The sequence below is a fragment of the Sciurus vulgaris genome (assembly GCF_902686455.1).
Source record: "Sciurus vulgaris genome assembly, chromosome: 10".
Lineage (NCBI taxonomy): Eukaryota > Metazoa > Chordata > Mammalia > Rodentia > Sciuridae > Sciurus > Sciurus vulgaris.
The window spans coordinates 85,114,608-85,138,093 of record NC_136470.1 but is presented as its reverse complement, the minus strand read 5'-3'; the positions used below and the strand labels follow the sequence as shown (position 1 = coordinate 85,138,093).

Here is a 23,486-nt window from a genome sequence, read left to right as displayed (position 1 = left end):
TGGTTCTGCTCCAGGCAAAAAGGATCTTATCCTTTTCTGCCTCCTAGCAACACATTTTAAAACCTCACTGAGGTAACATCGCTTCACTTAGGTATCACAATTTAATTGGTATAGTCATTGTTTTAATAGATCATTAATAATATTGAGACTTTCCCCCAAGTTTCCTACATAGAAACTTCTTCATGTTAGGAAACTTTTTTCTTTTCCCCCATCTGCTTTTCCAAGAGTGTGGGATAATGAAACTAGTAATTATTGGAGGGGAGAGATTCAAGTATGAGGGACTGTCTTCTTCAGCCTCCTCCTTTTCCTCCACCCTTGCTCCCCCTTCCTACCCACCTTCTCCCCATCTTCCTTCTTCTCTTTCTGATGATCTCTTCTTCCCTTCTTTTTCCTTTTTCCATAGTCCTTCACCCTTCTTATCTCTTCCTTCATTTTTCTTCTTTCTAGAGAGCTTTATAAAATGCCGTTAGGCATGGATTAAGATGGAATAACCATGAAGTGACGTATACCACCTTCACTTTCATGTTTCTTTAAAAACAGTGTTTTATTTCTTTTTATTGCAGGTTCCAACAATGTCTCATCCATCTTGGCTGCCACCCAAGAGCACTGGTGAGCCCCTTGGCCACGTGCCTGCGCGGATGGAGACCACCCATTCTTTTGGGACCCCCAGTATTTCAGTGTCTACACAACAGCCACCCAAGAAGTTTGCACCAGTAGTTGCTCCAAAACCCAAGTACAACCCATACAAGCAACCTGGAGGTGAGGGTAAGTGCCAGCATTTCAGATTTCAGTGTCCACCATGGGAAAATTTCGTGTAATGGAAGTGATTTGTAGTGTACTGTTGTGTGGGCAAAATGTAGTTCATGAATTAATTCACAATGTATTTAGTATAGTTTTTTGGACTATCAAAGGTTAATGAACCTCTAGTAATTACCTCGACCAATCGCTTTTTGAGAACAAAGAGATCAAGACCTCATAAGGGTTATGTGTCTACTGTTAAATAGCTATAAATATGATTCGAGTCCAAACTGGAAATATGGCTTCTTCATTCAAAGCTTACTGTCCTTGTGCTACCTTATCCTCCATCCTCAGCCCTGTCTCTTGTGGGGATGTGTCTACCTTCCAGTGGTTCCTAGTACCATTGAGCATTTGCTCCACATTGTTGCCAAGCAATAGTCTGATGAGAAACTCATAGAAAGTGAATCTAGTTGAGTACCTGGAATTATTTTCCTTTCACTGGCTCTTTCTGCTGCCTTAGGCTGCCAGAGGATGAAGTTACCTTCTGTGAGGTCTTCACTTGTGGAAGCTTACAGGCAATTTTGAATGAAGCCTTAGATTCAGGGGATTTTAATAATAATGCATTCAGTTTACACTGGGTGGGGCATGAAGGTCTGCCTGAACTGAGCATTCACATGGGTGGATACACAGACGCTCGTGTTAAACTGTACAGGCAGAGCAAATGCTGCCATACTTCTTGGTTGGAGTAGTACTACATTTTTGCTAGTCAGTATCAGCAGCTCATTCCAACCCATGAAACTATAACTTAACACTAACACACAGAAGAATGCTATGCTTCTAGAAACCAAGAAAGAAGAGGTGGCGGAAGGAGAGTCAGCTGATCTCTCCCTATTTTCCACCTCCTCTCACTTTTTAAAAAGATGATCTTACCCTTTCCATGATTTTTTCCATTGCTTCTTGGATGGTATTTGCATGTTTGTTTTAGGAATATTTCACAAGACTTTTCCATGTTCTGTGTTAACGTTTAGTCTTTTTCTCTTTTCTTCCCATTCCTCTCCTGCTCCCAGTAAATACTTTGCTAGTCTGTTAGTGTTTTAGGACTGATGTCAGAAGCGGGATGAGATGTCTAGACGTCTAGCTTGTGTGAGGTGGCTGAATGCCTAGAAAGGGTGTAGGGAGGGTCAGGCACCAGCATGCCGGAAGCTGTGGCTATGGATCTTTGGGTGTCCTTTCCCCAGAAAAGGTGACAAGACCTTTAGAGAGTTGCTCCGGAAAAAACAACAAATGAAGCCCATAGTACTCTCCTGTTCTCCACAGCAGTGCTTGAAGCTTTATGGCCCTTGAAGTAGACTGCATCTTTGCAACTAATCAGGGTCTTAGTGGAATTGGTTTTCTTTGACTCATCATTCTTTAGTGATTGTGAGGCATCGGAATGGGATCTGGAAGGGGACTGTGCTCATGGGGACAGGAGGAGCCCTGTGTTGGCTTCCTCATTAGTTTTCTCAACATTTCCCGATTCTAATTACTCCCCGACATTGCTACTTTTTCTCCTAACTTTGCAGATAGCTCAAAAGGACTTCCTTCTGATAGGAAGGGACTAAAACTTGGTCAGTTATAGAGTAAGCTGGAGGCAATGTGCAAGAAGTCTTAGCAGGTATGATAGTTAATGTTGTGTCTGAGGGTTAGGCTATGTACTACTGCAGGTTCTCTATTAAGTAGGCTAATAAATAGACATATGTGGTATTGAGACGAGAGACACACGCCATGCCCTTTTAGATTTTATTCTGAATGCCATGACTTGCAGTGAACTAGCCCGTTGGATGACTCCCCTGCTTTATATGCTGTGATTGTCCAGACACACTGGAGTAAACTGATTTGTTTGTGTACTCTGTAGTTCATCACTCTTTGCCCCTTCTCGCTAGGCCACCTGACATGCGATTGCTGCCAGTTGAAATCCTGTATGTATCACTTCCCCCCCACATGTCTGGTATGGTCTAAATCTGAAGTAGTCACTCCTTTCCCTGGGTTTCCAACAGCATCTTATTCTGTGACTATCACATTTCGTGGACTTTTGTTATCACACCTGCTCTTATTCTGTCACCTTTTCCACATGTAGTATATGCCAGGCCCTAGGCTTTTCCATAATTGCATCATTGCCTTTTCATTATAGCGCTATGAAATGTGCTTTTCCCGTAAAGAAGTGGAAGCTTAGCGAGGGGAGGTGACGTCTCTGTAATTGGTGGCTGGTACGTTTCTGAACTGGAGCTATTGTCTGTGTCCTGCGAGCAGCTTCAACCTCCTCTTGCAGTTCCCTTTACCTTGACCAGCCCATTCCTGGAGCTTTGCCGCCCAGCAGCTGTTTAACCACCGCTCCCTTCACAGTACCAATTGTGTTTCTCACCTTGATATTATGTCTGTAACCTCTAGGGTCTGCTTTCTCCTTCTCGAATTCTAACTGTGAAAGTATAAGTACCCACATTTTCCACATCAACTTATATTTATGTGATACCCATATGTTGTAATTTTCTTTTATAAGAGATTCTGTTAATAACCTTTTTCTAAAAGGCTTTGGCACACTTAAAAGTGGGGTATGCTTTTTCCCAGTTAGTAGCTTTTTATACCTTAGGTTTTTTTATTTTATTCCCATTGTTCTCCTACTTTTCATTAATTTTCGTAAAGGTTTGTGTTTCCTTAGCTGTCTTCAACTGCTCCTACATTTCCAAACACCCTCTGTGTTTCATACTGTGAGCTTGTCCACCTACCTGTCTATCTGTATCTGTGGCTATTGTTTTATCTTATAGATTTTATGGCATCATTTTCTGTGGAATTATTTTGGTATGTGTTTATGATTTTGTTTCATCAAGTCCTCTATTCTATACTGATGAGGAAACCATGATATTGCAATATTCTTCTGCTCTTTAAAGCACCACTATTTAATGATTTATTCTGTAATCTGGGTTCCTTCTTTGCTTTTAAAAAAGAACAACATAGAAGCAACAAGACAAAACAAAAACAAAGTCTTAAACTTTGATGGCACAATATATATTTCTTCTGTTCTTGGTAGATAGTAAAGCTTGTGAGTTTTCCTATACTTTATTCACTCTAGGAATTAGAATCTCTATTACTCTCTCTCTTCCCACTCTTTCTTGCTGTTTCTTTTAATAGTTTGGCTGATTGAATGTTGGTGATTTTTAAAAATCCATCATTGTAATAGATACTAATCTAGAATGATTTGTAATGTTTGCAAGTTTGTAAACTTGGAGTTGTCTTGTGGCCTATAATGGACAAATTTCTTTCTTATTATCTTTTGTTCCTTCCTCCCTCCCTCCCTCCCTCCCTCCCTCCCTCCCTCCCTCCCTCCTTCCTTCCTTCCTTCCTTCCTTCCTTCCTTCCTTCCTTCCTTCCTTCCTTCCTTCCTTCCTCTCTCTCACATACACACACACACCACACACACCTCTCTTTTTTTTTTTTTTTTTGTACTGGGAGTTGGACCTAGGGTCACTGTACCATTGAGCTACATCCCTAGTCTTTTTCTTTTCATTTTGAGACGGGGCCTCACTAAGTTGTCGAGGTCCTCGCTAAGCTTCCAAGACTGGTCTTGAGCTTGTGGTCCTCCAGCCTCAGCCTTCTGAGTTATTGGAATTATAGACATGAGCCACCACACCCAGCTAGAATTGATTTTATTCTGAATTTCTGAAATAACTTAAAAATATCTGTGTTAGAGTTTTGAAAAGTGAATCTATCAGGGCCCAAGTGAGGATGATGCTTTCAGTTGAATCCCTTTATATTGGTATAGTTCTTTCTAGTTTATTCGGCACTTTCATTTCATTCTTTCAGTTTTCAGAAGAGAATTTTTACTCTAGCTCTCTGGTACATAGAACAAATATTATTGCCATTTCACTGAATGGTAGACTATCAGAAGTAAAATAGCTTATTAAAGTATGATGGAGCCAGGATGAGTATCTAGAGCTCTGAGCTGATTTTCAAGGACTCTCTTTGGTTGGGCTAGTCAACCTCACATCCTTTTATACTCTGGTGTTTCATTATTCTATGATTCTTCCTTGAAATTAATTTCAATGGTGACTTTTCATAAACTATTCCTATGTATTACCTTGCACACTTCTATATGACAGAAATGAGGCCTGTTTCCAGCTTTGCTTACGTTGTTCTACCTAAGCTTTTGAAGATAGAACAGGAGAGGGGAGATATATTTTATTAAACAAGAGTCCTAAGCTGTCATTTATATTACTAGATCTTTCTGTGTTTTCTGCTACCCTGAGGTTATTACTCCATTCCATGGGGAAAAAAATCTTTATAGGTCACTACTATTATGGGGCACAGTACCTATAACAAAATGTCTCCATGACAGAGCTGACATCTGAGCTTGTTTTCTTTACACTTTGGATCTTGGGGCAATGTTCCTGTGCTAATCATGACATCTTTGAATAGTTGAACCTGAAAGAGCTTGCAGGTTGTTCAGTCTAGTTGTTCCCTTTGTCAGATGTGAAGACGTACACTGAGATGGCAGAGAAAGGCTTTCCTTAGGTTACCCAAAAGATTGGAGCTGAACTGGGTCCAGAACCCATGTTTCCTAAGTGCACTTTTTCCACTGTAGCACCACTGGCTACCAGATAAGGCAAGATTGGCACTTGGATCCTTGGATTGACTATTGCTGGGTAACCAGTACTTGGTGGAGAGTTATCCATTAGTGATTTGGAAGTCATGTGTTCTGGTTTGGCAGTACACCTTTGTTTTGTCAGCAGAAAAGTAGCATGTGAGGGAGAGGGATGTCCACTTTGGCAATACATTTAAAGCAATCATTTAGAATGAACTTTACTTACTATTTCTGTCTCATAGGCCAGTTTGGTACTGTTTCTTATCTTCCTGTTAAGGAGATCTCTTTCCATTTAAATCTGAAGTCATCAGTGGAAGAACATGGTGATATCTAAATATTTAGACTCACCAGGTGCTCTGTGTTCTCTGGAGTCTTGTAATCTTTGTTCCCATTCAAGGTGACACTTGCCTGTGACTTCGGAGGTCCAAATGGGAGCCATCTTATTTTTGTAGTCCTGACAGTCCTGTTAAATTGTGAAGAGTCACAAATGAGTGGTTTCAGTGTCTCTGATGCTAGTTATAATTATGCACAGTGTACCAGGAGGACAGTCACAATGAGACTCTAATGAGACTTGGGTTTGACTGGCATGCCCCTTTTCTGGATCAAAGTAAGCATCTTGGGCCTCATCTATCACTGTGGAGTGTAGTATATGAGTTTTAATTTTCATGCCCTCAGGGGGTAAAAAAGGACAAGCTGTTCATTTATTAAAAGATCAGATATTAATTGTATTAATTTGATCTTTACATTGCATCTTCTTGCAGAGAAAATAACTTGTACTACTGGGAATGCCATTAGATCATGCCAGATTGTCATAAGCCTTTTCAGATTCAGAAGCTCTATGGTGCAGCACTGGCTTGATGGTCTGGGCATTTATATTAGCCTCAGTTGTAGCACTTGACCTTGGGTATGACACATTTCTACTCCACCACTATCTCCTTAATTTATAAATTAACTGGCAATATTAATTACCTTTAAGATTGTTTTGAAAATCAAATATAATGATACACTAATCAGTATTCTAAATTATAAAACAAATTCTACAATACTAATAAAGATATACTAGTATAAATATATTATTACTAATACTGGTATCTATAAATAATGATAAATATTATTACTAATAATAGTGATAGGAATCATAATGCCAGAATATCATAAACTATAGAATTCTGAAACTGGCAGGCTAAATCTTTGCTTCCTAAATGAGAGTAGTTAATTCACTGATATATTTCTAGGAGGTGCTGGAACTTTGTCTAGGAATGCTGGTCAACAAAAGAGAATCATTGAATGCAGACGGGGTTATTGTTCCAGTTTAGAGACTCAGTAAGGCCAGGTGGCTTGTTTGGTATTTCCGAACAGTAAGTGGTAAAGCCAAGCCTTGATCCTGTGGATTCCTTCTATGATTGCCAACCGTCCTGTGTCATGGATGCATTTTGGGTAACTTGTTTGGAGATTGCAGTGGTAGAACACACACACATACCTGCACAGAGTGGATGAGATGTGTTAGAAAAAGAAGTTCATGTACTTATTGACAGAAATAGCATTCATTTTGTTGCCTGTGAGCCTAATTAACTTTTGAAGTGAATTCTTAATAAGGTGATAGATTCTTAATCCCTGTATGATTTCAAAAATGGTGAGTGATTAATATTGATTTGTGTGGTGAGATCCTCTTTATTTGTCTTTATTTGTTAAGTATATATAAAGGTACAATACTAGTTCTTGTGTATTTTAATTCTGGATAGAGCTTAGTTTAATTTTTTCTTTATAAGAATATAGAGAGCCACAATGAAATACCACCACAGCTATTAGGATAGGTAAAATAAAAGTACCATATGATGGGTGGATGTGGAGGAACCATCTCTCACATTGCTGATAGAAGTGTGTAATTGATATTGCTACTCTGGAAAACTTCGCCAATTTTTTACAAAAGTAAACATGTATTATCCCTATGATTCAGCAGTTGTACCCTTTGGCATTTAACCCAGAGCAGTGAAAAAATATGTTTCCATGAAAAACCTGTACATGTGTTTATATCAACTATTTTTCTATAATGACAAAACACTGGAAACAAATCAAATGTCTACCAGTGGGAAAGTGTTTAAGCAAAGTCTGGTGGTGTGTTCACAGAATGGAATGATAGTGTTCACCAATAAAGAAGGAAATAGCTATTGGCACATATGCAAACCTGGAATGATCTTGATAGCATTCAGCTGAATGGAAGAGAGTCAGTCTTGAATCATATTGTATAATTCTGTGTGTAGGACTTTCTCGAGATGACAAAACTTTAGAGATAGAGAACAGGTGAGTGACTGCTAAAGGACAGAGATGGAGGAGTGGGGCAGTGAATGAGTGTTTGCACCAAGAGAAAGTAACAGGAGACTTTTGTGGTGTTCGAACAGGTATGTATCTCTACTGGGGTGATAATTACATGAAACTATATATGGTATGAAATTGCATAGAGCAATACACATGCACACACACACATACATCAATGCCAGTCAGAAATGGTGAAAACAGCATGAAGTCCAGCTCACAGTAATGTAACAGGGTCAGTTTTCTGATTTTGCTGACACATTATAGCTGTATAGCATGTTACCATTGGCAGTACCTGAGTAAAGTGTACATGAGATTCTGTACTATTTTTGGAACTATCTGTGAGTCTATATTAAAAAATAAAAGTTTTATTAAACAGCAATTTAATGAAATACATGTAGATTTCCTAAAGTATCATCTTCTGTGCAACCTAATTTGCCTGTACATTTGAAGATAATTGCCACAATGTACAGCTTCACTCAGTGGTTTTCCAAGTTCAGAAAAACTTGGGAAACATTAAAAAAAAAAAAAAAAATTCAGGTCCTAAGAATCATCTCAGTCCTTCAGAATTAGAATCTGAGTTCATGGACTTAACGAATATGCATTAAAACAAAACAGAACAAAACAACACTCCCAGGTCCTTTGATTAAAGCTTAACCAAAATTTGGTAACTACTAGTTTATTTCATTAACTCCAAGGATCAGTGCTTAGTGCTCTTTGAACCTTCTCTAGGTCCTCTGGGTGCTCTCTCTCTCTTAGTTCAGGACAGTGACTTTTGATAGTTCTACAAGTGTACAATGTAGAGATTAAGGGACCCCAAACAGTCTCACATTGCTATACTTTTCCCTCTGAGCTTTGATCTCAGACATCATTTGTTTACATATGTTGTCCCAAAGACTTTTATTTAGGATCTAAGAAACAGAAGAAAGAATATTTAAAACAAGAACAACAAAAGATTAATTCTTCTAGAATGTCCCAGAAGATGCTCAGGTTTCTGTATTATAAAGCAAGTACTTGCTTTTGTGTTACTTCAGGTAGTGATGCCTGAAATCTCAGTCAATTTGGGTCATGGCAGTTCTATGTAAATCATCTATAAATGGATTCATTATGGATATTATAAAAATAAATCTGACACCTGAGCCTGTGGGCAAATATATCATATAAAGAAATTATAGCCTAGAACAGCAATTGACCTAAGGAGGGAGCTGTTAAAAAAAAAAATCAGAGTATGATTTTTTTTTTTTTTTATCATCCTTAAAATTACTTCAGTCAGAGACTGGACAGTTGAGGACAGACCTGGGGTGGAGGAGTGCGGGCCCCTGAGATGTGGTTCCCTGGGGCTCCCAGCACTTTGCCCTTCTGTCACTCTCCCTTACAACTTGTTTTCTGCATCATTCTGTATGTTGCTGTCTTTAGGCAGAATAGCTGGTCTGCTAGTCAAGATAGACACATAACAGGCACTGCTCACCCATAAGGTTGCATCATGTAAATTTAGCACCATAAAAGAATATGAAGGATATAGTATAGGAAGAACTGGGGAGAATTTTGCAGAGAAGAAGATGTCTGATTTGAGTCTTGAGAATGAGCTAGTTGTTTACCAAACAGGAAAGGGTAGTGGACAGCTTGACATACCAAGCAACAGGAACGGCATGCACAAAAGCCAAGAACAGAGTCCATTGTGACCCTTGTGATTTTGGCAGCTCTCTGCTAATGTCAAGGAGCGCATATGTACTCCTGGGGGTAGTTCTTCAGTGGGAGTAGGGTGGCTTCACTCTGGGCAGATCCAAACATTCTCATGTGCATCTCTAGGAATAGCTCCAGGAAGTTGGTAGCTACAGAGAGGAAGGACCCACAAACGAGGTCACTTTGAGGATAGACAAGAAACACTGTCCTGGTAGTCCTGGCCCGAAGTATCATTGCCACCTCTCCTCAGTTGTCTCTTATGCTTTAGAAATGAAATATTTCTGTCCATACAAATGATAAGGCAAAAAAGGAGAGGAGTAAAGTGTTTTCCTTCTTGATTCTTCTGAAATTATTTCAGGGCATCCTTTTTACCTAATCAAACACACACCCTCAAGAATGTGAGATGTGAGCCAACTTAAACATTTTTTTTTTTTTTTTTTTTTTTTTTTTTTGTTCTGGTTTGCTTTCTTACTTATCCACACTTTGGGGTGATCCCAAGAAAACAGGAAGTAATGAAATAAGGATTTTATTATGAAATATTCATCACAACTTTAAATATGTGCATGTGCATGTGCGTACATGCAAGTAATTTCAGAACACTTTCTCACATATCTAGTTCAATAACCAATGTGTCCTGTAATTTCATTATAGTTCCTACATTATCATGGTTGCAAGACACAAATAAAAATCTGAGATTCAGAGGACCCACCATGAGGTTAATAAACAGAGAAGCCACTTTTGACCAACTCTTAGTATTTTCCCTTAAATTTTGATAATGTATACTAAACACTATATAACAATCGGAAACTTTTTTTTTCAGTGCTAGGGATCAAATCCACAACCTCACACATGCCAGGCAAGTGCTCTGTCCATGAGCTATACCCCCATCCTCTAGTCATTGATTTTGAGTTTAAACTAAACAATTTCTCTGATGCAACAGTGTCTGAAGGATCTGAAAAACTTTTTCGTGGATTTATTAGTCTCTCTTGCATCTGAAGTCCACTTTGCTGTACTGTTTACCTAATCTTTCCAGTCACACTATAAAAGATGTCATCACCCTTTCATCTGCAGAGGGTTTAATGTACATAGCGTGGAAATCTAGCACAGAGGAAAGCTGTAATTTGAGCTTTTCTCCTGCTCCAAGTGTATAGTTTTATCTCAGCATTACACTGAATCTCATGTTAATGTTGTTATTTATTTTTTTTTAAACAAAAGAAAGAAAATTTCTCACTGGCATTTCTCCCAATGATTACCATTCAGGGCTCTTTGAAAATTGACATCATCTAAGTAATATCTGAAAATTATTTAGGATCACCTGTTCATGGATGCATATGATGTATGAAAATATAAATCAGCCATTGTAATCTCAAGAAGTCATTACCAAGGGAACATTATTTCAGGAAACCTGTGGAATAAGCTCTTGAAATCTCCATCAATGAAAGTCAATTACATCTTCTTGCTTAATCTTGCTAGATATCACTGACAAGTTTATTGACATTAAAATAACATTTTAATTTGGAGTTATTTTTGTTATTGATCCACTCATGTATAATGATTTGAGTTTTATTTAATGCTTCCTTTATAACAGTTGCTGGAAGAGAAATATTTAAGTTATATTATGTATACCTAAAAATATCACCATTCAAAGTGACAAAGAAGTACCATTCATGCCCACCCAATAGGCATGATGGATCCTTATAGACAGATTTTGGTTTTCTATATCTCAACCTCTGCACTTAACTTCAGTTACTTTACTGGGGCCAATTCAGATGCATCTCATGACATTTTATTAAACAAGGCTATCTAGTAGTTAACAAAAATTAGAAGCATATTTTAGTGCTGAAGAAATTTACATTTTCATTAGAAACTTGGCATATGAAGATAACCATTTAACTCACAGTATAGGGTTTTAATTATAGCCCTATAAGGGTTAACTCTATCAGAGGAGTCAGAAGGAAGTGTTTCCTTGGGGCCAAGATAATATTGGAAGACTGCAAAGAGGAGAGAATCAGGGGAGGCAGCAGTTGAGTGTGCAGACTCTGGCACCAGAGAATTCTGCCTTAAAGTTTTGATTGATTTCACCCTTTAACTTCTCTGGGAGCCTTACCCTGCCAGATTGAGTGCCTCCCTAAGCTCTCTCCACTTTTACATACTTTAAATTAAGAGATATATGTATCTCAAAGAGTTGTTTTGAATGTTAAATGAAGTCATAAAAGTGACATATCACCTGGCCCAAAATAATGAGTAAATCACTGGATGCTGCCATGATTATTGTTGCTGTTGTTATTAAAATTAAAATACCAACTTATCTCTGGGAGTCATAATCTGTAGTTGTTTTTATTTATTTATTTTATTTTATTTTATTTTATTTTATTTGTTCTGATTAGATGTAATTTTATCCACACATTTTAAAATCATAAATGCCAAAATATAGTTCATATTGCCAATTTAAAAGATTTTCTGTTTTATGCTTCAGCTGTACTATGGTAATGTATTTGTTGCTTGACTTTTTAGGACTAGTTTGCCTGATGTTTGTTCTTGCTAGAATTATGACATGTTTATCTGTCCAGTTTTTGAATTTTCATAACATCTTTCCTGTAAAGAGCTCTACTTTACTTCAGCTGTGTCAATGTGGAAATATGAAAGATTTGAGCTTATAGTATCTTTTTTTTAAAGAAAGTAAAAGCAGACTTCTCCCGGGTGGAGGAAGGAACCCAAAGGTGGAATCCCTAGTATCTTTTTGAGAAGTATTATTTTTATTATTGAACTTAAATTGCAATTAACAATATAGATCAACATTATATAAAGTAGGCTAATAATTAGTCATTAATTTTTTAAATCTTTAATTTTCCTAAACACCAAATGACAAAAGGAGACTTTAGGGATGTTATTAACTACATAATAGCAGAAAATTTAGTTAAGTTAGGAATTTTATCTTGAGTCCTCTTCATCTCTGGGATTCATACTTGAAATTCAGCCCATATCCTGAAATTGTATTCAGACTTGGCCTACATGTATATCTTTTCCAGTAAAAGGATTCATATGTCACCAAACCCTCAAAAAGATTCTTAAGTCACTCATTAAGAATGATAGCACCCCCTGCCTAAGGGGACACTAGTCTCCTAAGCCAGTTATATTGGTACTGCTTAAAGAACAGATTTCTATTTTTTTTTTTTTTAACTAAATTTAGTAGACAGAATTGGAAGAGAGAACTGAATATTTGGTTGTGGCAATAGGGAAGATTCTAATAATTACATCAGAAAATACCATGTACTTACAATATAATGTATAATGTCTACGCAAGATTATATCATGCTATATGGCTTATAACACATGCATATATTTTTCCCTGCTTTTTCATACAACAAATATTTGCACATCTCTGCACATGTGCAAGGTAGGACATGGAGATAGATAGGGCATGGATTCTCCCTGCTGCAAGAGAGGCCAGGCAGGGATATTTATCCCCATTTTACAGTTGAGGGGATTGAGCCTTGGTAATGAGGTTACTTGTACCTAGTCCTACAGGTAGAAAGTAGTCAAGAGGAGATCCAAGCATAACTCTTCTGAATCAAAATTGAGTTCTTGAGACTGAAGCATTTTCTGTTGCTTAGCATATAACTATTACCTGTACATTTTAATTTATTTCTCTTATATGTGAATTTAAAATGTCATATTTGTTCTGCTTCCATTATTGCAGTTTTGAATGATGATTCATCAGTGCAGTGGCCTATTTTAGTGAACCACAATAGCTTGGGTAGAAAGAAAAAAAGATCCAACATACTCAGGAATGGAAAGCAGCCATCTTTTTATAGCTAAAATTGCAAACATCTGGCAATTACTCTGTTCTACCTCCCTTCAAAAAAGAAGAATTGTCCCTTCAACTGGAGCCTGCCGCTGTGTTTAATCAAGGCAGCTATGCAAGCTTTAAGGAGCAATAGGTTTTGATTCAAGGAGGCCATTGCCTTGCCCAGTTGGCCAGAAACTCTTTGGAAAATACACCACTTAATGCTCCCCGTATGCTAATGTGTTATATAATGATAAAAATGATAATATGGTGATTAAAAAAATCTAGAAAACCCCCTTTTGCTTTTCTACCCAGCTCATTTGTTGGCTATTTTGGCAGACTATGTATTATGAAAGTTAACTCTTCAGGTCAAGTTTACCTCTCTCCATCCTCTTAAGCTTTTTGTATTTCTGAATGAAAGATTCAACTACATTGATGCAGCCAATAATTGTCAACTTGATTTTAGTATGAATTGGTCTAGTACATTGTGGAAGGGACAAATCCATTGATCTCGTAGTTGAAATGCAGTCCACCATGGTTTTGGTTGCCTAGCACCCCACCCTTATTTCTTATTCTGATAATTGTTTATGAAACTAGTTCTTCCCTCACTGGCAAAAGTCACCTCTGTTGGCAGGGGAAGTGAGAATGGCTGGTGGTTTACAATAAGTGCTGAGAGTTACAAGTTCTGCATTTTTCTCTTTGGGCTAATACCAGTTTTCACTCTGGTCTTGACCAATGTATTTACCTTTTTATTCCCCATTTATCTGTCTCTTCCTCTGTCTGCCCGAAGGGTAGAGGTGGACCTTTCCCAAAACAAGTTGTCTACCACTGTTCCCTTTGGTTGAGCGTATCTTGGTCAATCATTATCCGTAATTGCTGAGGAATGGAAAAAAACATAATAGTAAAACATTGGTTTGATGACATGGGGATTCTCAAAAACAACCTCATATACTAAAAATAGTTTGTTTTCTAGTGTTAGCATATCCTGGTTCTTGGAAATCTTTGATATTCAGTGGGGCCTTTGCGTATTTTGTATAGTTACTTTTGCTTTTGTGTCTTTGGTGGAACTGTTTAACACCCTATGTCACAGCTTTTTCCTTGATATAATGATTTTCTTAGACTCTCCCTCCTGTCAGTTTTCCCAACATTCAAGCGAATCTTGCAAACATCTCATTGAACTAAATGCAGGTGGGGAGAGGTAAGATTGTGACTACTGAATTTTCTGGTAAGAAAGAAAGAGAGAGCAAGCACTACTCATAACCCCAAATGCATGCCTTTTCCAATACAGCTATTCCTTACAGAGCTAGATGGAATCTCTGGAAACTCAAAATGAGAGTGTTCTATTTTATCTGTCTTCATCTAGTAGTTTTGAACTTTCTCCTGCATGTGTACATCTGAGAACTTGAACTCTTATTACAGCCAGCATCGTAACCCATAGACTTTTTTCCCTGAAGACCCTGCTAACATGGGAGAGGTTGTGCAGTGTCCCTTACTGTATTTTTTACTGTATTTTCCTTCTGTTCCCGGGTTGACGATTTGTACACTTCCTAGAATACAGCCAGTTTTGTGTTGCTGGGGGCTTTAACTGTCAATGGTGATCCTCTGCCCTTACTGCTGTAAAGAATCACCTGGTGATCTACAGAAATTATTAACATCAGGAGTGTTACTCAGTGGCAGAGTTCTAAAAAATGACATTTAGGTAGGCCCAGCCCACTCCCGATGCATGAATCCTACCATCTCTAAGAAGTTGTTTTTCAGGTTGATCTTCAGTGTTTGTAGTGTAGTGAACAGAAATTGTACTTTTTGGCTCTGGACAGTTGTGATTTTTGGAGTTTGTCTTTAATCTGATTTGAATTCTGCCTTTTAGTCTCATCAATTTATAATTTCTACGTGTAATTTAGTTAGTACTTAAATTGCAAGCACCTGCCCTCTAAAAAGGAAACAAAATAAAACCAGAACCTTTGACTATCTGATCACATTTTGGTGATTGTCACCCAGTCCTCATCAGATGGGACTTCTCCTATCTCTGCTTCTGTGTTATAAACCTCTGGGCAAGGAACAATGAAGAGCAAACAGGCAAACATGAGGCAGGTACTCATTACAATGAGACCACACTGGAGTGACCTTGTCAAGTAGACTATTTGACTTTGAGAGCTGTGACTCTTGTGCTGTTCACCAGTGAGTTTACCACATGGTCAAGACAAGAGGAAATATTCCATGATTATTTGTTGGGTAAATCATGATTAGGAGTTTTATTAAGGTGGTGTAGTTCAAATTAAATTTGTAAAAACTGATATTCATAAATGTAACAATACTTCAGAAAATACAGTAGCAGAAAGTCCCTTTTGCTGAGAAAATACACCTTAAAATACCTAGGCACAAAGTTAATAAAACATGTGGGCTTTATATTCTAATAGTAACAACAATAAAAGCGAAATAATGACTCTCAAACTCTCCGAAAGAACAAAAGACTGAATAGTAGTAGTCCTCCAGGTGCAGATATATCCTCTTCAGCAATCTTAGATTTACTTTGGCTTGACTGGGTGGTAGAAGTGAGGCATGTTTTATTTAAAGCATCACACTTGTTACTTTTAGATACAAAGTAGTTTCCCATTTTTAGGTGAAACGTGCTGCAGATCTATCCTTTGGTCCAGTTCTGCCATTGCAGGTGGCAAAGAACATGTCTAATTCCTTTTCCTTATATTACCCCTTAAGCCTTTCAAAATCTTTATGCCCCCACATGGACTCCTCTTTCCTTTAAGCTGGACGATTCCATTGTGGGATCTCTAAAACTTTAATCCAACTTGTCCTGGAAACCCTCATTTTGAGGACCCAGAATGACACAGAATGCTCTGGAATGCAGATGAAGAAAGGCAGACTCAGAAAATCCCTTTGCTGAATATGCAGGTGCCAAGATGCACCTCTGCATCCTGCATGTGGCTTGTTGGGCTCACCTAGAGGACTGCTCTGTGGGTGTCACTGTGGTTGACTATTTTTATGATGTATCTTTTAAAAAATACTATTTCCTTTATTATTTATGGAAAATAATGCATATTCTTTTAGGGCAAGAAGGTCAAGAAATGAATTTAAGCGATTCAAGAAATGAATTTAAACTGTTCCTATGATTATATTAGGTAGCTCCATTAGGACAGATAGGATTTATAACTGAATAAATAAGTTGAAGTTCTTAAAACCCTAGTCCACATTTTAAGAAAACAATTGGGAAAGCTGGAGTTCAGAATGTGTAATAATAAGGTGAAATAGATTATTAAGAAAATTGTCAGAATTACCTATGTGATTATTTTTTGTTGTTGTTTGAACAACTTGTCCTGGCTTATCTTGTTCATGAAATTCAATAGTCTTCCAGCTTTTCAATTTTTATTCTTTGTTTTTAAGAAAGTAGAATAATCTGTACCTTCCCTCTGATTATACCAATGATTTGTTGTATAGGTTCCACAGTTTCATGCCACCACTGTCTGGTTGTAGCATGCAGGAAGGATAGGATAATCGGAAAAATGAGCAAAGCTCTCAAAACTCAACCTACACAATTGAGGTGATGAAGTGGCAGCAGTCATTGTACTCTTAAACTTATTTTCCTGATTTATTATATGATATGTTTGCTCAGAATGTAAAGAACATGCAGTTAGAGTAATGGTTGCAGGTGATTCAATATCCATAGGCATTGGAGCAGAAACACTGGCAGGATCATCACTTTAAAGTTCTGAAAATCTCTCTATGGCAACCTGAGAAGGCACAGGCATAACCCAAAGTCTGGGAGATAAGGCCAACTTCAAAATAGTCAGAAATACTTCTACACCTTCATTGATGACTTTGAGACTCTGTCCAAACCCCCAACACTCTTAGCCTGAATTCACACTTTTTTTTTTATGTAGATTTTTATTTGTTCCAAAATTTTCCTTTCATTTCATCGAACCATTTCATAATTAAGGGTTTCTTTATCTCTTCCTCAGGTTCCTTACTTTTGGAAAAAAAAAATTATTTTCAGAGAGCTACAGCCATAGTGTCCTTAAATACCTATACTTAATAATTTTTTAAGTACCTAGGACTTTTTGAGACACCATATTTTGATAATGGTGAATTCAGTTTCCTGAGCAGCTGATCACATGCCATTTTCTTATGTTGAATGTAGCCCAGATGAAATTAACCTGTATGGGACAGTTGTCAGTTTTAGATGGAATTTCCATCTATAATTATTGCCTCTCACTGGTAAATACGGTGAGCTCTAGGTTGAATATATCTTAGACAGAACCTGAACTCCTTTTGGGGACAGCCCAAAAATAGGTAATAGATCAGTGGTAATAGATCAGTGTGTTAGTTTGTCATTTTGTTGGTAGTGGAGGAAGAACAAGACTGGAGTTACACAAGAAGGGCCAGAGGTTTGTAGTTAGAAGCTGAGTACCTTGTGAGCTGGAAGGATAAACCCCACTCAAATGTCACCTGTTATTTCTTTCCCAGGCAGAGTATAAAGAGCTGTGATTCCTGGTTAATAGCTAGCATCTGATCCTAGAGTTTGACTTTGTTCAGATAGTCAATTTAAAGGGGAATGAAAAAAGGCTTATCAGGATAAAGCTAATTTTACCTTAACAGCACTAGGAAGGAGGTGGCAGCCAATCAAAAAGGCCACCAGGAAGATGTCAAGAGCTACCAGAAAGAAGTGTGGCTGAATGGAAAGGTTGCTTCTCTGCGCCCTTTGGGCCTACGTAAGTCATGGAACTAGTGGAGTTAATTTCCCCAAGTGTAAAGCGATCTGATGGAACAGAATCTCTTTACTTCCTTCCTCTAAAATCGTATGAAACGATGATTCAGCTACAGAAATTGTGCAAAATTGGTTACTCCTGGAAGGCATGGAGTAAACTTGTTCCCATGAAGAATGGTGAATTGGGGTTGTGAAATGGGTCACAAGCTCCCCATTCTGTGTGGCCTCAGTTATTCCTCTGATGACTCTGTGCTCTTTCAACTATCCCATTGTAGACTGATATTCTCACATGTTCTTTTGCCTTCACTCAAGCAGTATATGTCCATGTTCTGAAGTACATCAAGTTCATGAGGGAACTAGCACTCATTTTGTTCCTCCCATTTGCCAGGCATCTCATATCTCATTTTCATAGCAATATTTGAAATATGGTACTAACATTTCTTTTCAAATAATGAAATTGGACACAGAGAAATAATGAATAAGTTGTCCAAGATATTGTGGCTAATAAATAATGAATCTTTCACGGCAGCCAGCTCTGTAACCAGATTCGACGATTATCATGTTTATGGACTGACTTCCAAAGTTTATACAAGAAATATTTTTAAATGTGCACATACTGAAATGCAGATATCTATCAATATCTATATGTATCTATTTAGCCATCAGAAGGAGAGCGGCCTGAATCTTTTATAAAAGTATGTCAAAGTGAAACCTTGCCAGGAGGACATTATTTTTTAATAGAAATCAGAACCTTAAGCTGAAAGAATGAATTCTAATAATAAGAGGGTAGATATCCATCAGAAGTGGAATAGGGAAGCGTGATGTCTTTGTGTATGATCATATGTGAACCTGCCTTATGGTCAGAAGAGTTTTGAAAGAAAAGTTCTTTCAGGCTGACCTTGTGATGGGGTAAATGATAGAATAAATAAATAAATGTCTGAATGCCTCTTCCGAGTAACATGAGGAAAATATCAATCAGGAATGATACCAGAAATCAAGATCCAGAATCTTTGTTACTTTCTTGTACATTTATTTGTGTCATTTTGCTGATTAAATTTCTAGTTTCTTTTGAGGCCATTAGAACTTTTTACAAAAGAACCTGTAAACTTTTATCTTTGCTTTTCCACAAGTGTGAGTGGGAGGGTTGGATAGGAGCCTTAAAGGATGGAGGGAAAGCTGACATGGAAGACCCATTCATAACTTCATTCATTAAGCACCATTGGGCACTCAGGTTGTTTAAGGTGCTCTGTCCAGAGCTCCATAGGGTTAGAGAAAGACAGAATGTTATCTGTATGCCAGGGAAGAGACAGCAGACTGGGGTGCGTAGCCACAAAGGAACTTAAGGTTTCCCTCACTAGCTTGTCATTTTCCAGGATGGAGATTAATTTGAAATAAGCTTGGATCTGCTTATTTATCTGTGGAAATTAAAAAAAAAATATTAAGAATAAGGAGGAGACAATTCTTATTGAAACGATTTCAGCATGCACATCAGCTTAGCTATAATGGTATGGTTGATCCATCATAGTCACCATTTTAAAGGAAGATGTGGGAATCCTTTGACCCTTTGTGAAAAACAGCTTAGGAAATCTTGGTCTGATGGTTTTGAGAGGGTTAAAAAAGTCCATCATTTTGTAACTGGGCCCAGCGATCTCGTCTGAGCCATGTCAGGATGTTGTCTGCATGCCGTCTTTGCTGATCACAGTAATCGGGTCATAAGAGAAAGAGAAGTAATAGAGTGTCTCTTAGCAACCAACCCCAGGAGGAAGAAAATTACTCCAACCCAGCCATTCAGCCAGGGAAGTAGAAAGAAAAATATTCTGAAAGTCTGCTGAAAGTGCTCAGGAACAGGACTCTCATATATGCCAGCTCCTCTAGGTTGGTCTGGGTCTCAACCTTTAGGAGAAAGAAAAAGAGAGAAAGAACAAAAAATCTATGTGCAGCCTTTCTTTTGACTTCCTTCCTTCCTCTCTCTCTCTCTCTCTTTCTCTTTTTAAACTTATCTCAGAAAGATGGGGAAAGAAGCAAAGGGTAAGAGCCTTAGCAGGGACAAAAGAAATCTTGTTTCCTAAAACAGGAACTGGGATTCTAGAGTGTGGGAAGAGGGGCGGGGTGAGGCTGATGGTGCCTCATTGTGTCCTGACTTTCCAGGGGGATCTGGATTGCTCTTTGGAGAAATAGGACTGTGTAGTACAGAGCTAGTGCTACAGCCTGCTTTGCTTTCCCTGCTTGTTAATCTGCTTGCGAAGTGTGTAACCGCCAGTTCTGTAGCTATTAATATTTATTGCTGCAGACTTTGATTTATGGTAGTGACTTTCAAACTTTTTTAAATACAAATGAAAGTAAGAATTTTTACTTTGACATTTGCATATATATACACACATATGTACATTTATATGACGTATGAAAGAAAATCTTAACCACCCTAGTATTTTCTGATGTATTTTATTTATAAAAATTCTTTTGAAGATCAACTAAATTGATTTTATGACCCATTAAAGAGTTGCTTTCTACCACTAGAGAAACACGAGTCTATAGTCAGCACTTGCCTTCCATTTTGACTTTATTGAAATGATGCTGAGCCTTCAATCTACTCATGGAGAAGAGTCCTTGGTCAGTGCCACGATGTCAGAGTAGAGGTTATTGTAGCTAAATGTTTTCTTGTCATCTAGCAGATGTATCCTAACATCCTGTCCTGGCTTAGAATTTAGAGAAGTAAGCTAGAGGCAATTCTTCCTGGACTGTTAGTTTACAAAGGTGGTCAGAAAGCATGGCCTGGACTCTAGAGACTTGGAGGCATTTTTTCTCACTATGGTCTGTGATGGGATTGAATTAGATGATGTCATAAATTCCTTCTGGCTCTTCCCTCTTGGATTTTAAAGCTTCAAGGGACTCTGAAAATCATCTAATCTCTTTATTACTAAGATTTAGTTTTAGAAAAAGAACATTGATGAAGTTCTTCCTTCCTTTAGGGGCTGTGTCGGGAACAAGTGTTCTCAAAAGACTGAGGAAAAGGTAGTTAGTTCCCAACTTTGGATACATTCATTTGATAGAGGAAATTACCACATAGATATGTAAAATTACTTTCAAGAAAAGACAGAATTTTTGAGACACTACATTTAGGGTTGAATCTTTTTTAAAAACTCAGGAAAGGATGATTTAATGTGACTAAGAGACTTAGGCTGACGTCCACCCTGGTTTAGCGGGAGGAAGCATTTTCACTGAAGTTTGAGGGATGGGAAGATTCAAATATGGAGCAGTTCATGACCTGGGATGCTGTAGGGAGACTAACTGTTTTAAGTAGTCGAAAAATATAGTCATAATTGTCTCTTTTGAGTATGTGTTTGACCCTATTGAGTTTATCAGATTTGACTTTTTTTTCTCTCTTTTCCTGTTTTATTTTCTTCCCAACTAATCTAACTCCTTAATAATGACCCATTGCCTACTGCCCAGTGATAAGGTGAGGTTTCATTAAATAATATCATAGAGTGTGACCTGCTGCTGGGAGACACATGCTTGTATCAATATAAAGTGTTATTACAATTTTTTCCTTGCCTGGGATAGGGGAGAAAGGCATTATATAACGATCTCACTTGTAAACCATGGACATTCTGTATATTATTAGGGACGTTGGGTATGTTCTGTGAGATGCCACTTTCTGAAACTGACTGAATTTTGAATAATAAGTCGGAAAAGGTAAATCAGCACAATGATCAGAATCAATCTAAGGACACCGTGTCTGTGATTTTTCTTCCATTTTTCGCCTTTCCTTGAGGAGACTCTGGGCATTCATATAGCCCACTCAGTTGTCCAGTTGTCTACAGCTTTCCTGTTGTAATGAGACAGAAAGGTTTATTGTTCTCCCAAGTTCATTCACTGCCCAGCTTCCTTGTAACAGGTCTCTTCTAGAGTGACATTCCCACAGATTGAATGGTCATTCTTCCTCTGTCCCAAACCTAATATTAACAGGGACAGGAGCCTATAAAATCCTTAAATAGTACATGGCATGTTGTGTTCACAGCACACATCTACAGTCATTATTTTATTGGATCCTCAGGACTCTTCGATATGTAAATCGCAGGAGTTATTCTTGCCATTTAACAGATGATTAAGCTGAAGTATCCAGAGGTGACATCACCTAGTATCATTGACTATAAAGTGGTTGTCCCAGGACTAGAATAACAGGGCTCCTGCTGCTGGCTCATGGATGGATAGGTGCTTCATTGAACGTCATGAGCAATGTACCAGTCCATCTTCTGTTTTAAAACATTTCACTCAGAAAAAGAAACTGAGACTGAGAGAAAAGTTGTACTAGTGATTGGGAGGTCAGTATGTAGAACCAGATCCTTGATTCCCAGTCTCAACATTCCTTAGAGCCTCCTTTCTGTTCCCAGTAATGGACCAAAGAGATATTCCTTGAGAAATATGCGTGCATTTATTTCATAAATAACTTGTTTAATTTTGGTATCTTCTACATACAATTAATTTTCCTTCAAACATGTGTCTACTTAGGAAACACTATATTTCTAGTAATGTTAATTTTCTTAGGGAAAAAACCAGTACCTTAAAATCTGAAATTGTTGTTTGAAGAGCTCAAAATGTTTTTATTGAGATTTTAAAAATAAAGAACCAATCTGAAAATAATTAAGTGCTTAATGCAAGGCACAGTCTTTCAGTTTAGAAGGAATTTTGAGAAAGAATATGTGTTATAGACTCAAATAGGCAAAAATAGGTGAGTTTTGAAGTTAGGTATAGACTGTCTGGGGCGAGGATGTGGAGGGTCTTGTGTGGTAAGCAGCCGAGTGGGGTGGGTCATGGGGTGGATCAGTCAGTTAGAATAGAGCATGTGACTGTGATGGGATTGTGTCACTAGGAACATAGGGCCACAAGCACTGCTATGTCTCCTAGGTACAGTAGGCATGATCAGAGGGATCACAGAGGGAAAGAGAAAAGTCTGCCAGCCTGGAAACTGGAACCAGAGTGAGAGTTAAGGACACAAACTGCTTAAAATTGAGGACCACACCTCATTGAGCCATTTATACATCTGTTTGCATGATGATGATGATTGCAAATTAAGATGATGATCTTTGATCTGAGCAACTTGAAGTTGCTGCTGAATGAACCTTAGGGCGCATGCTTCTGTGGGCTTCAGGTCTGAGGGTCTGGGAGAGTCTTGGAGCTTCTGTTCCAAAGTGAATCATGCCTGTTTGTCCTTCAAGAGCAAAAGCTCTTGTCATGAGGATCGTTTGCTATGCCCTTTAAGTTTTGTAATGTTTCAATTATATAAATCTTGAGTTTTTTTTCTTCATGGATTTTAGGTAAACTTGAAGGTTTTTCATATATTTAAATATGGGTAGAGACAACTGTACAAGTTTAAAACACACAGAGACACACACACATACATACATTTACTAAATAAAAGCAAAGGGGCTGGGGTTGTGGCTCAGTGGTGAAGCACTTGCCTAGAATGTGTGAGGTACTGGGTTCCATCCTCAGCACCGCATAAAAATAAATAAATAAAATAAAGGTATTATGTATATCTACAACTAAAAATATTTAAAATAAAACCACAATCCTGTCTCTCTTAACACATCAACCTTCATTTTCTCTATATTGTTTCAGTCTTTATGTGTCTG

The 23,486-nt window shown here is 37.9% G+C and overlaps 1 protein-coding gene across 20 annotated transcripts in view; it reads left to right on the top strand.

The window, feature by feature from the left end:
• The window catches only part of LPP (LIM domain containing preferred translocation partner in lipoma), a 655,110-nt gene that overhangs the window by 219,445 nt on the left and 412,179 nt on the right, over positions 1-23,486 (top strand). For all 20 annotated transcript variants that reach the window (XM_079155229.1, XM_079155218.1, XM_079155217.1 and 17 more), the window contains one exon: positions 564-765. In XM_079155229.1, coding sequence (XP_079011355.1) covers positions 564-765 — 202 coding nt within the window. Of the gene's footprint in view, positions 1-563; positions 766-23,486 lie in introns of those variants that run through there.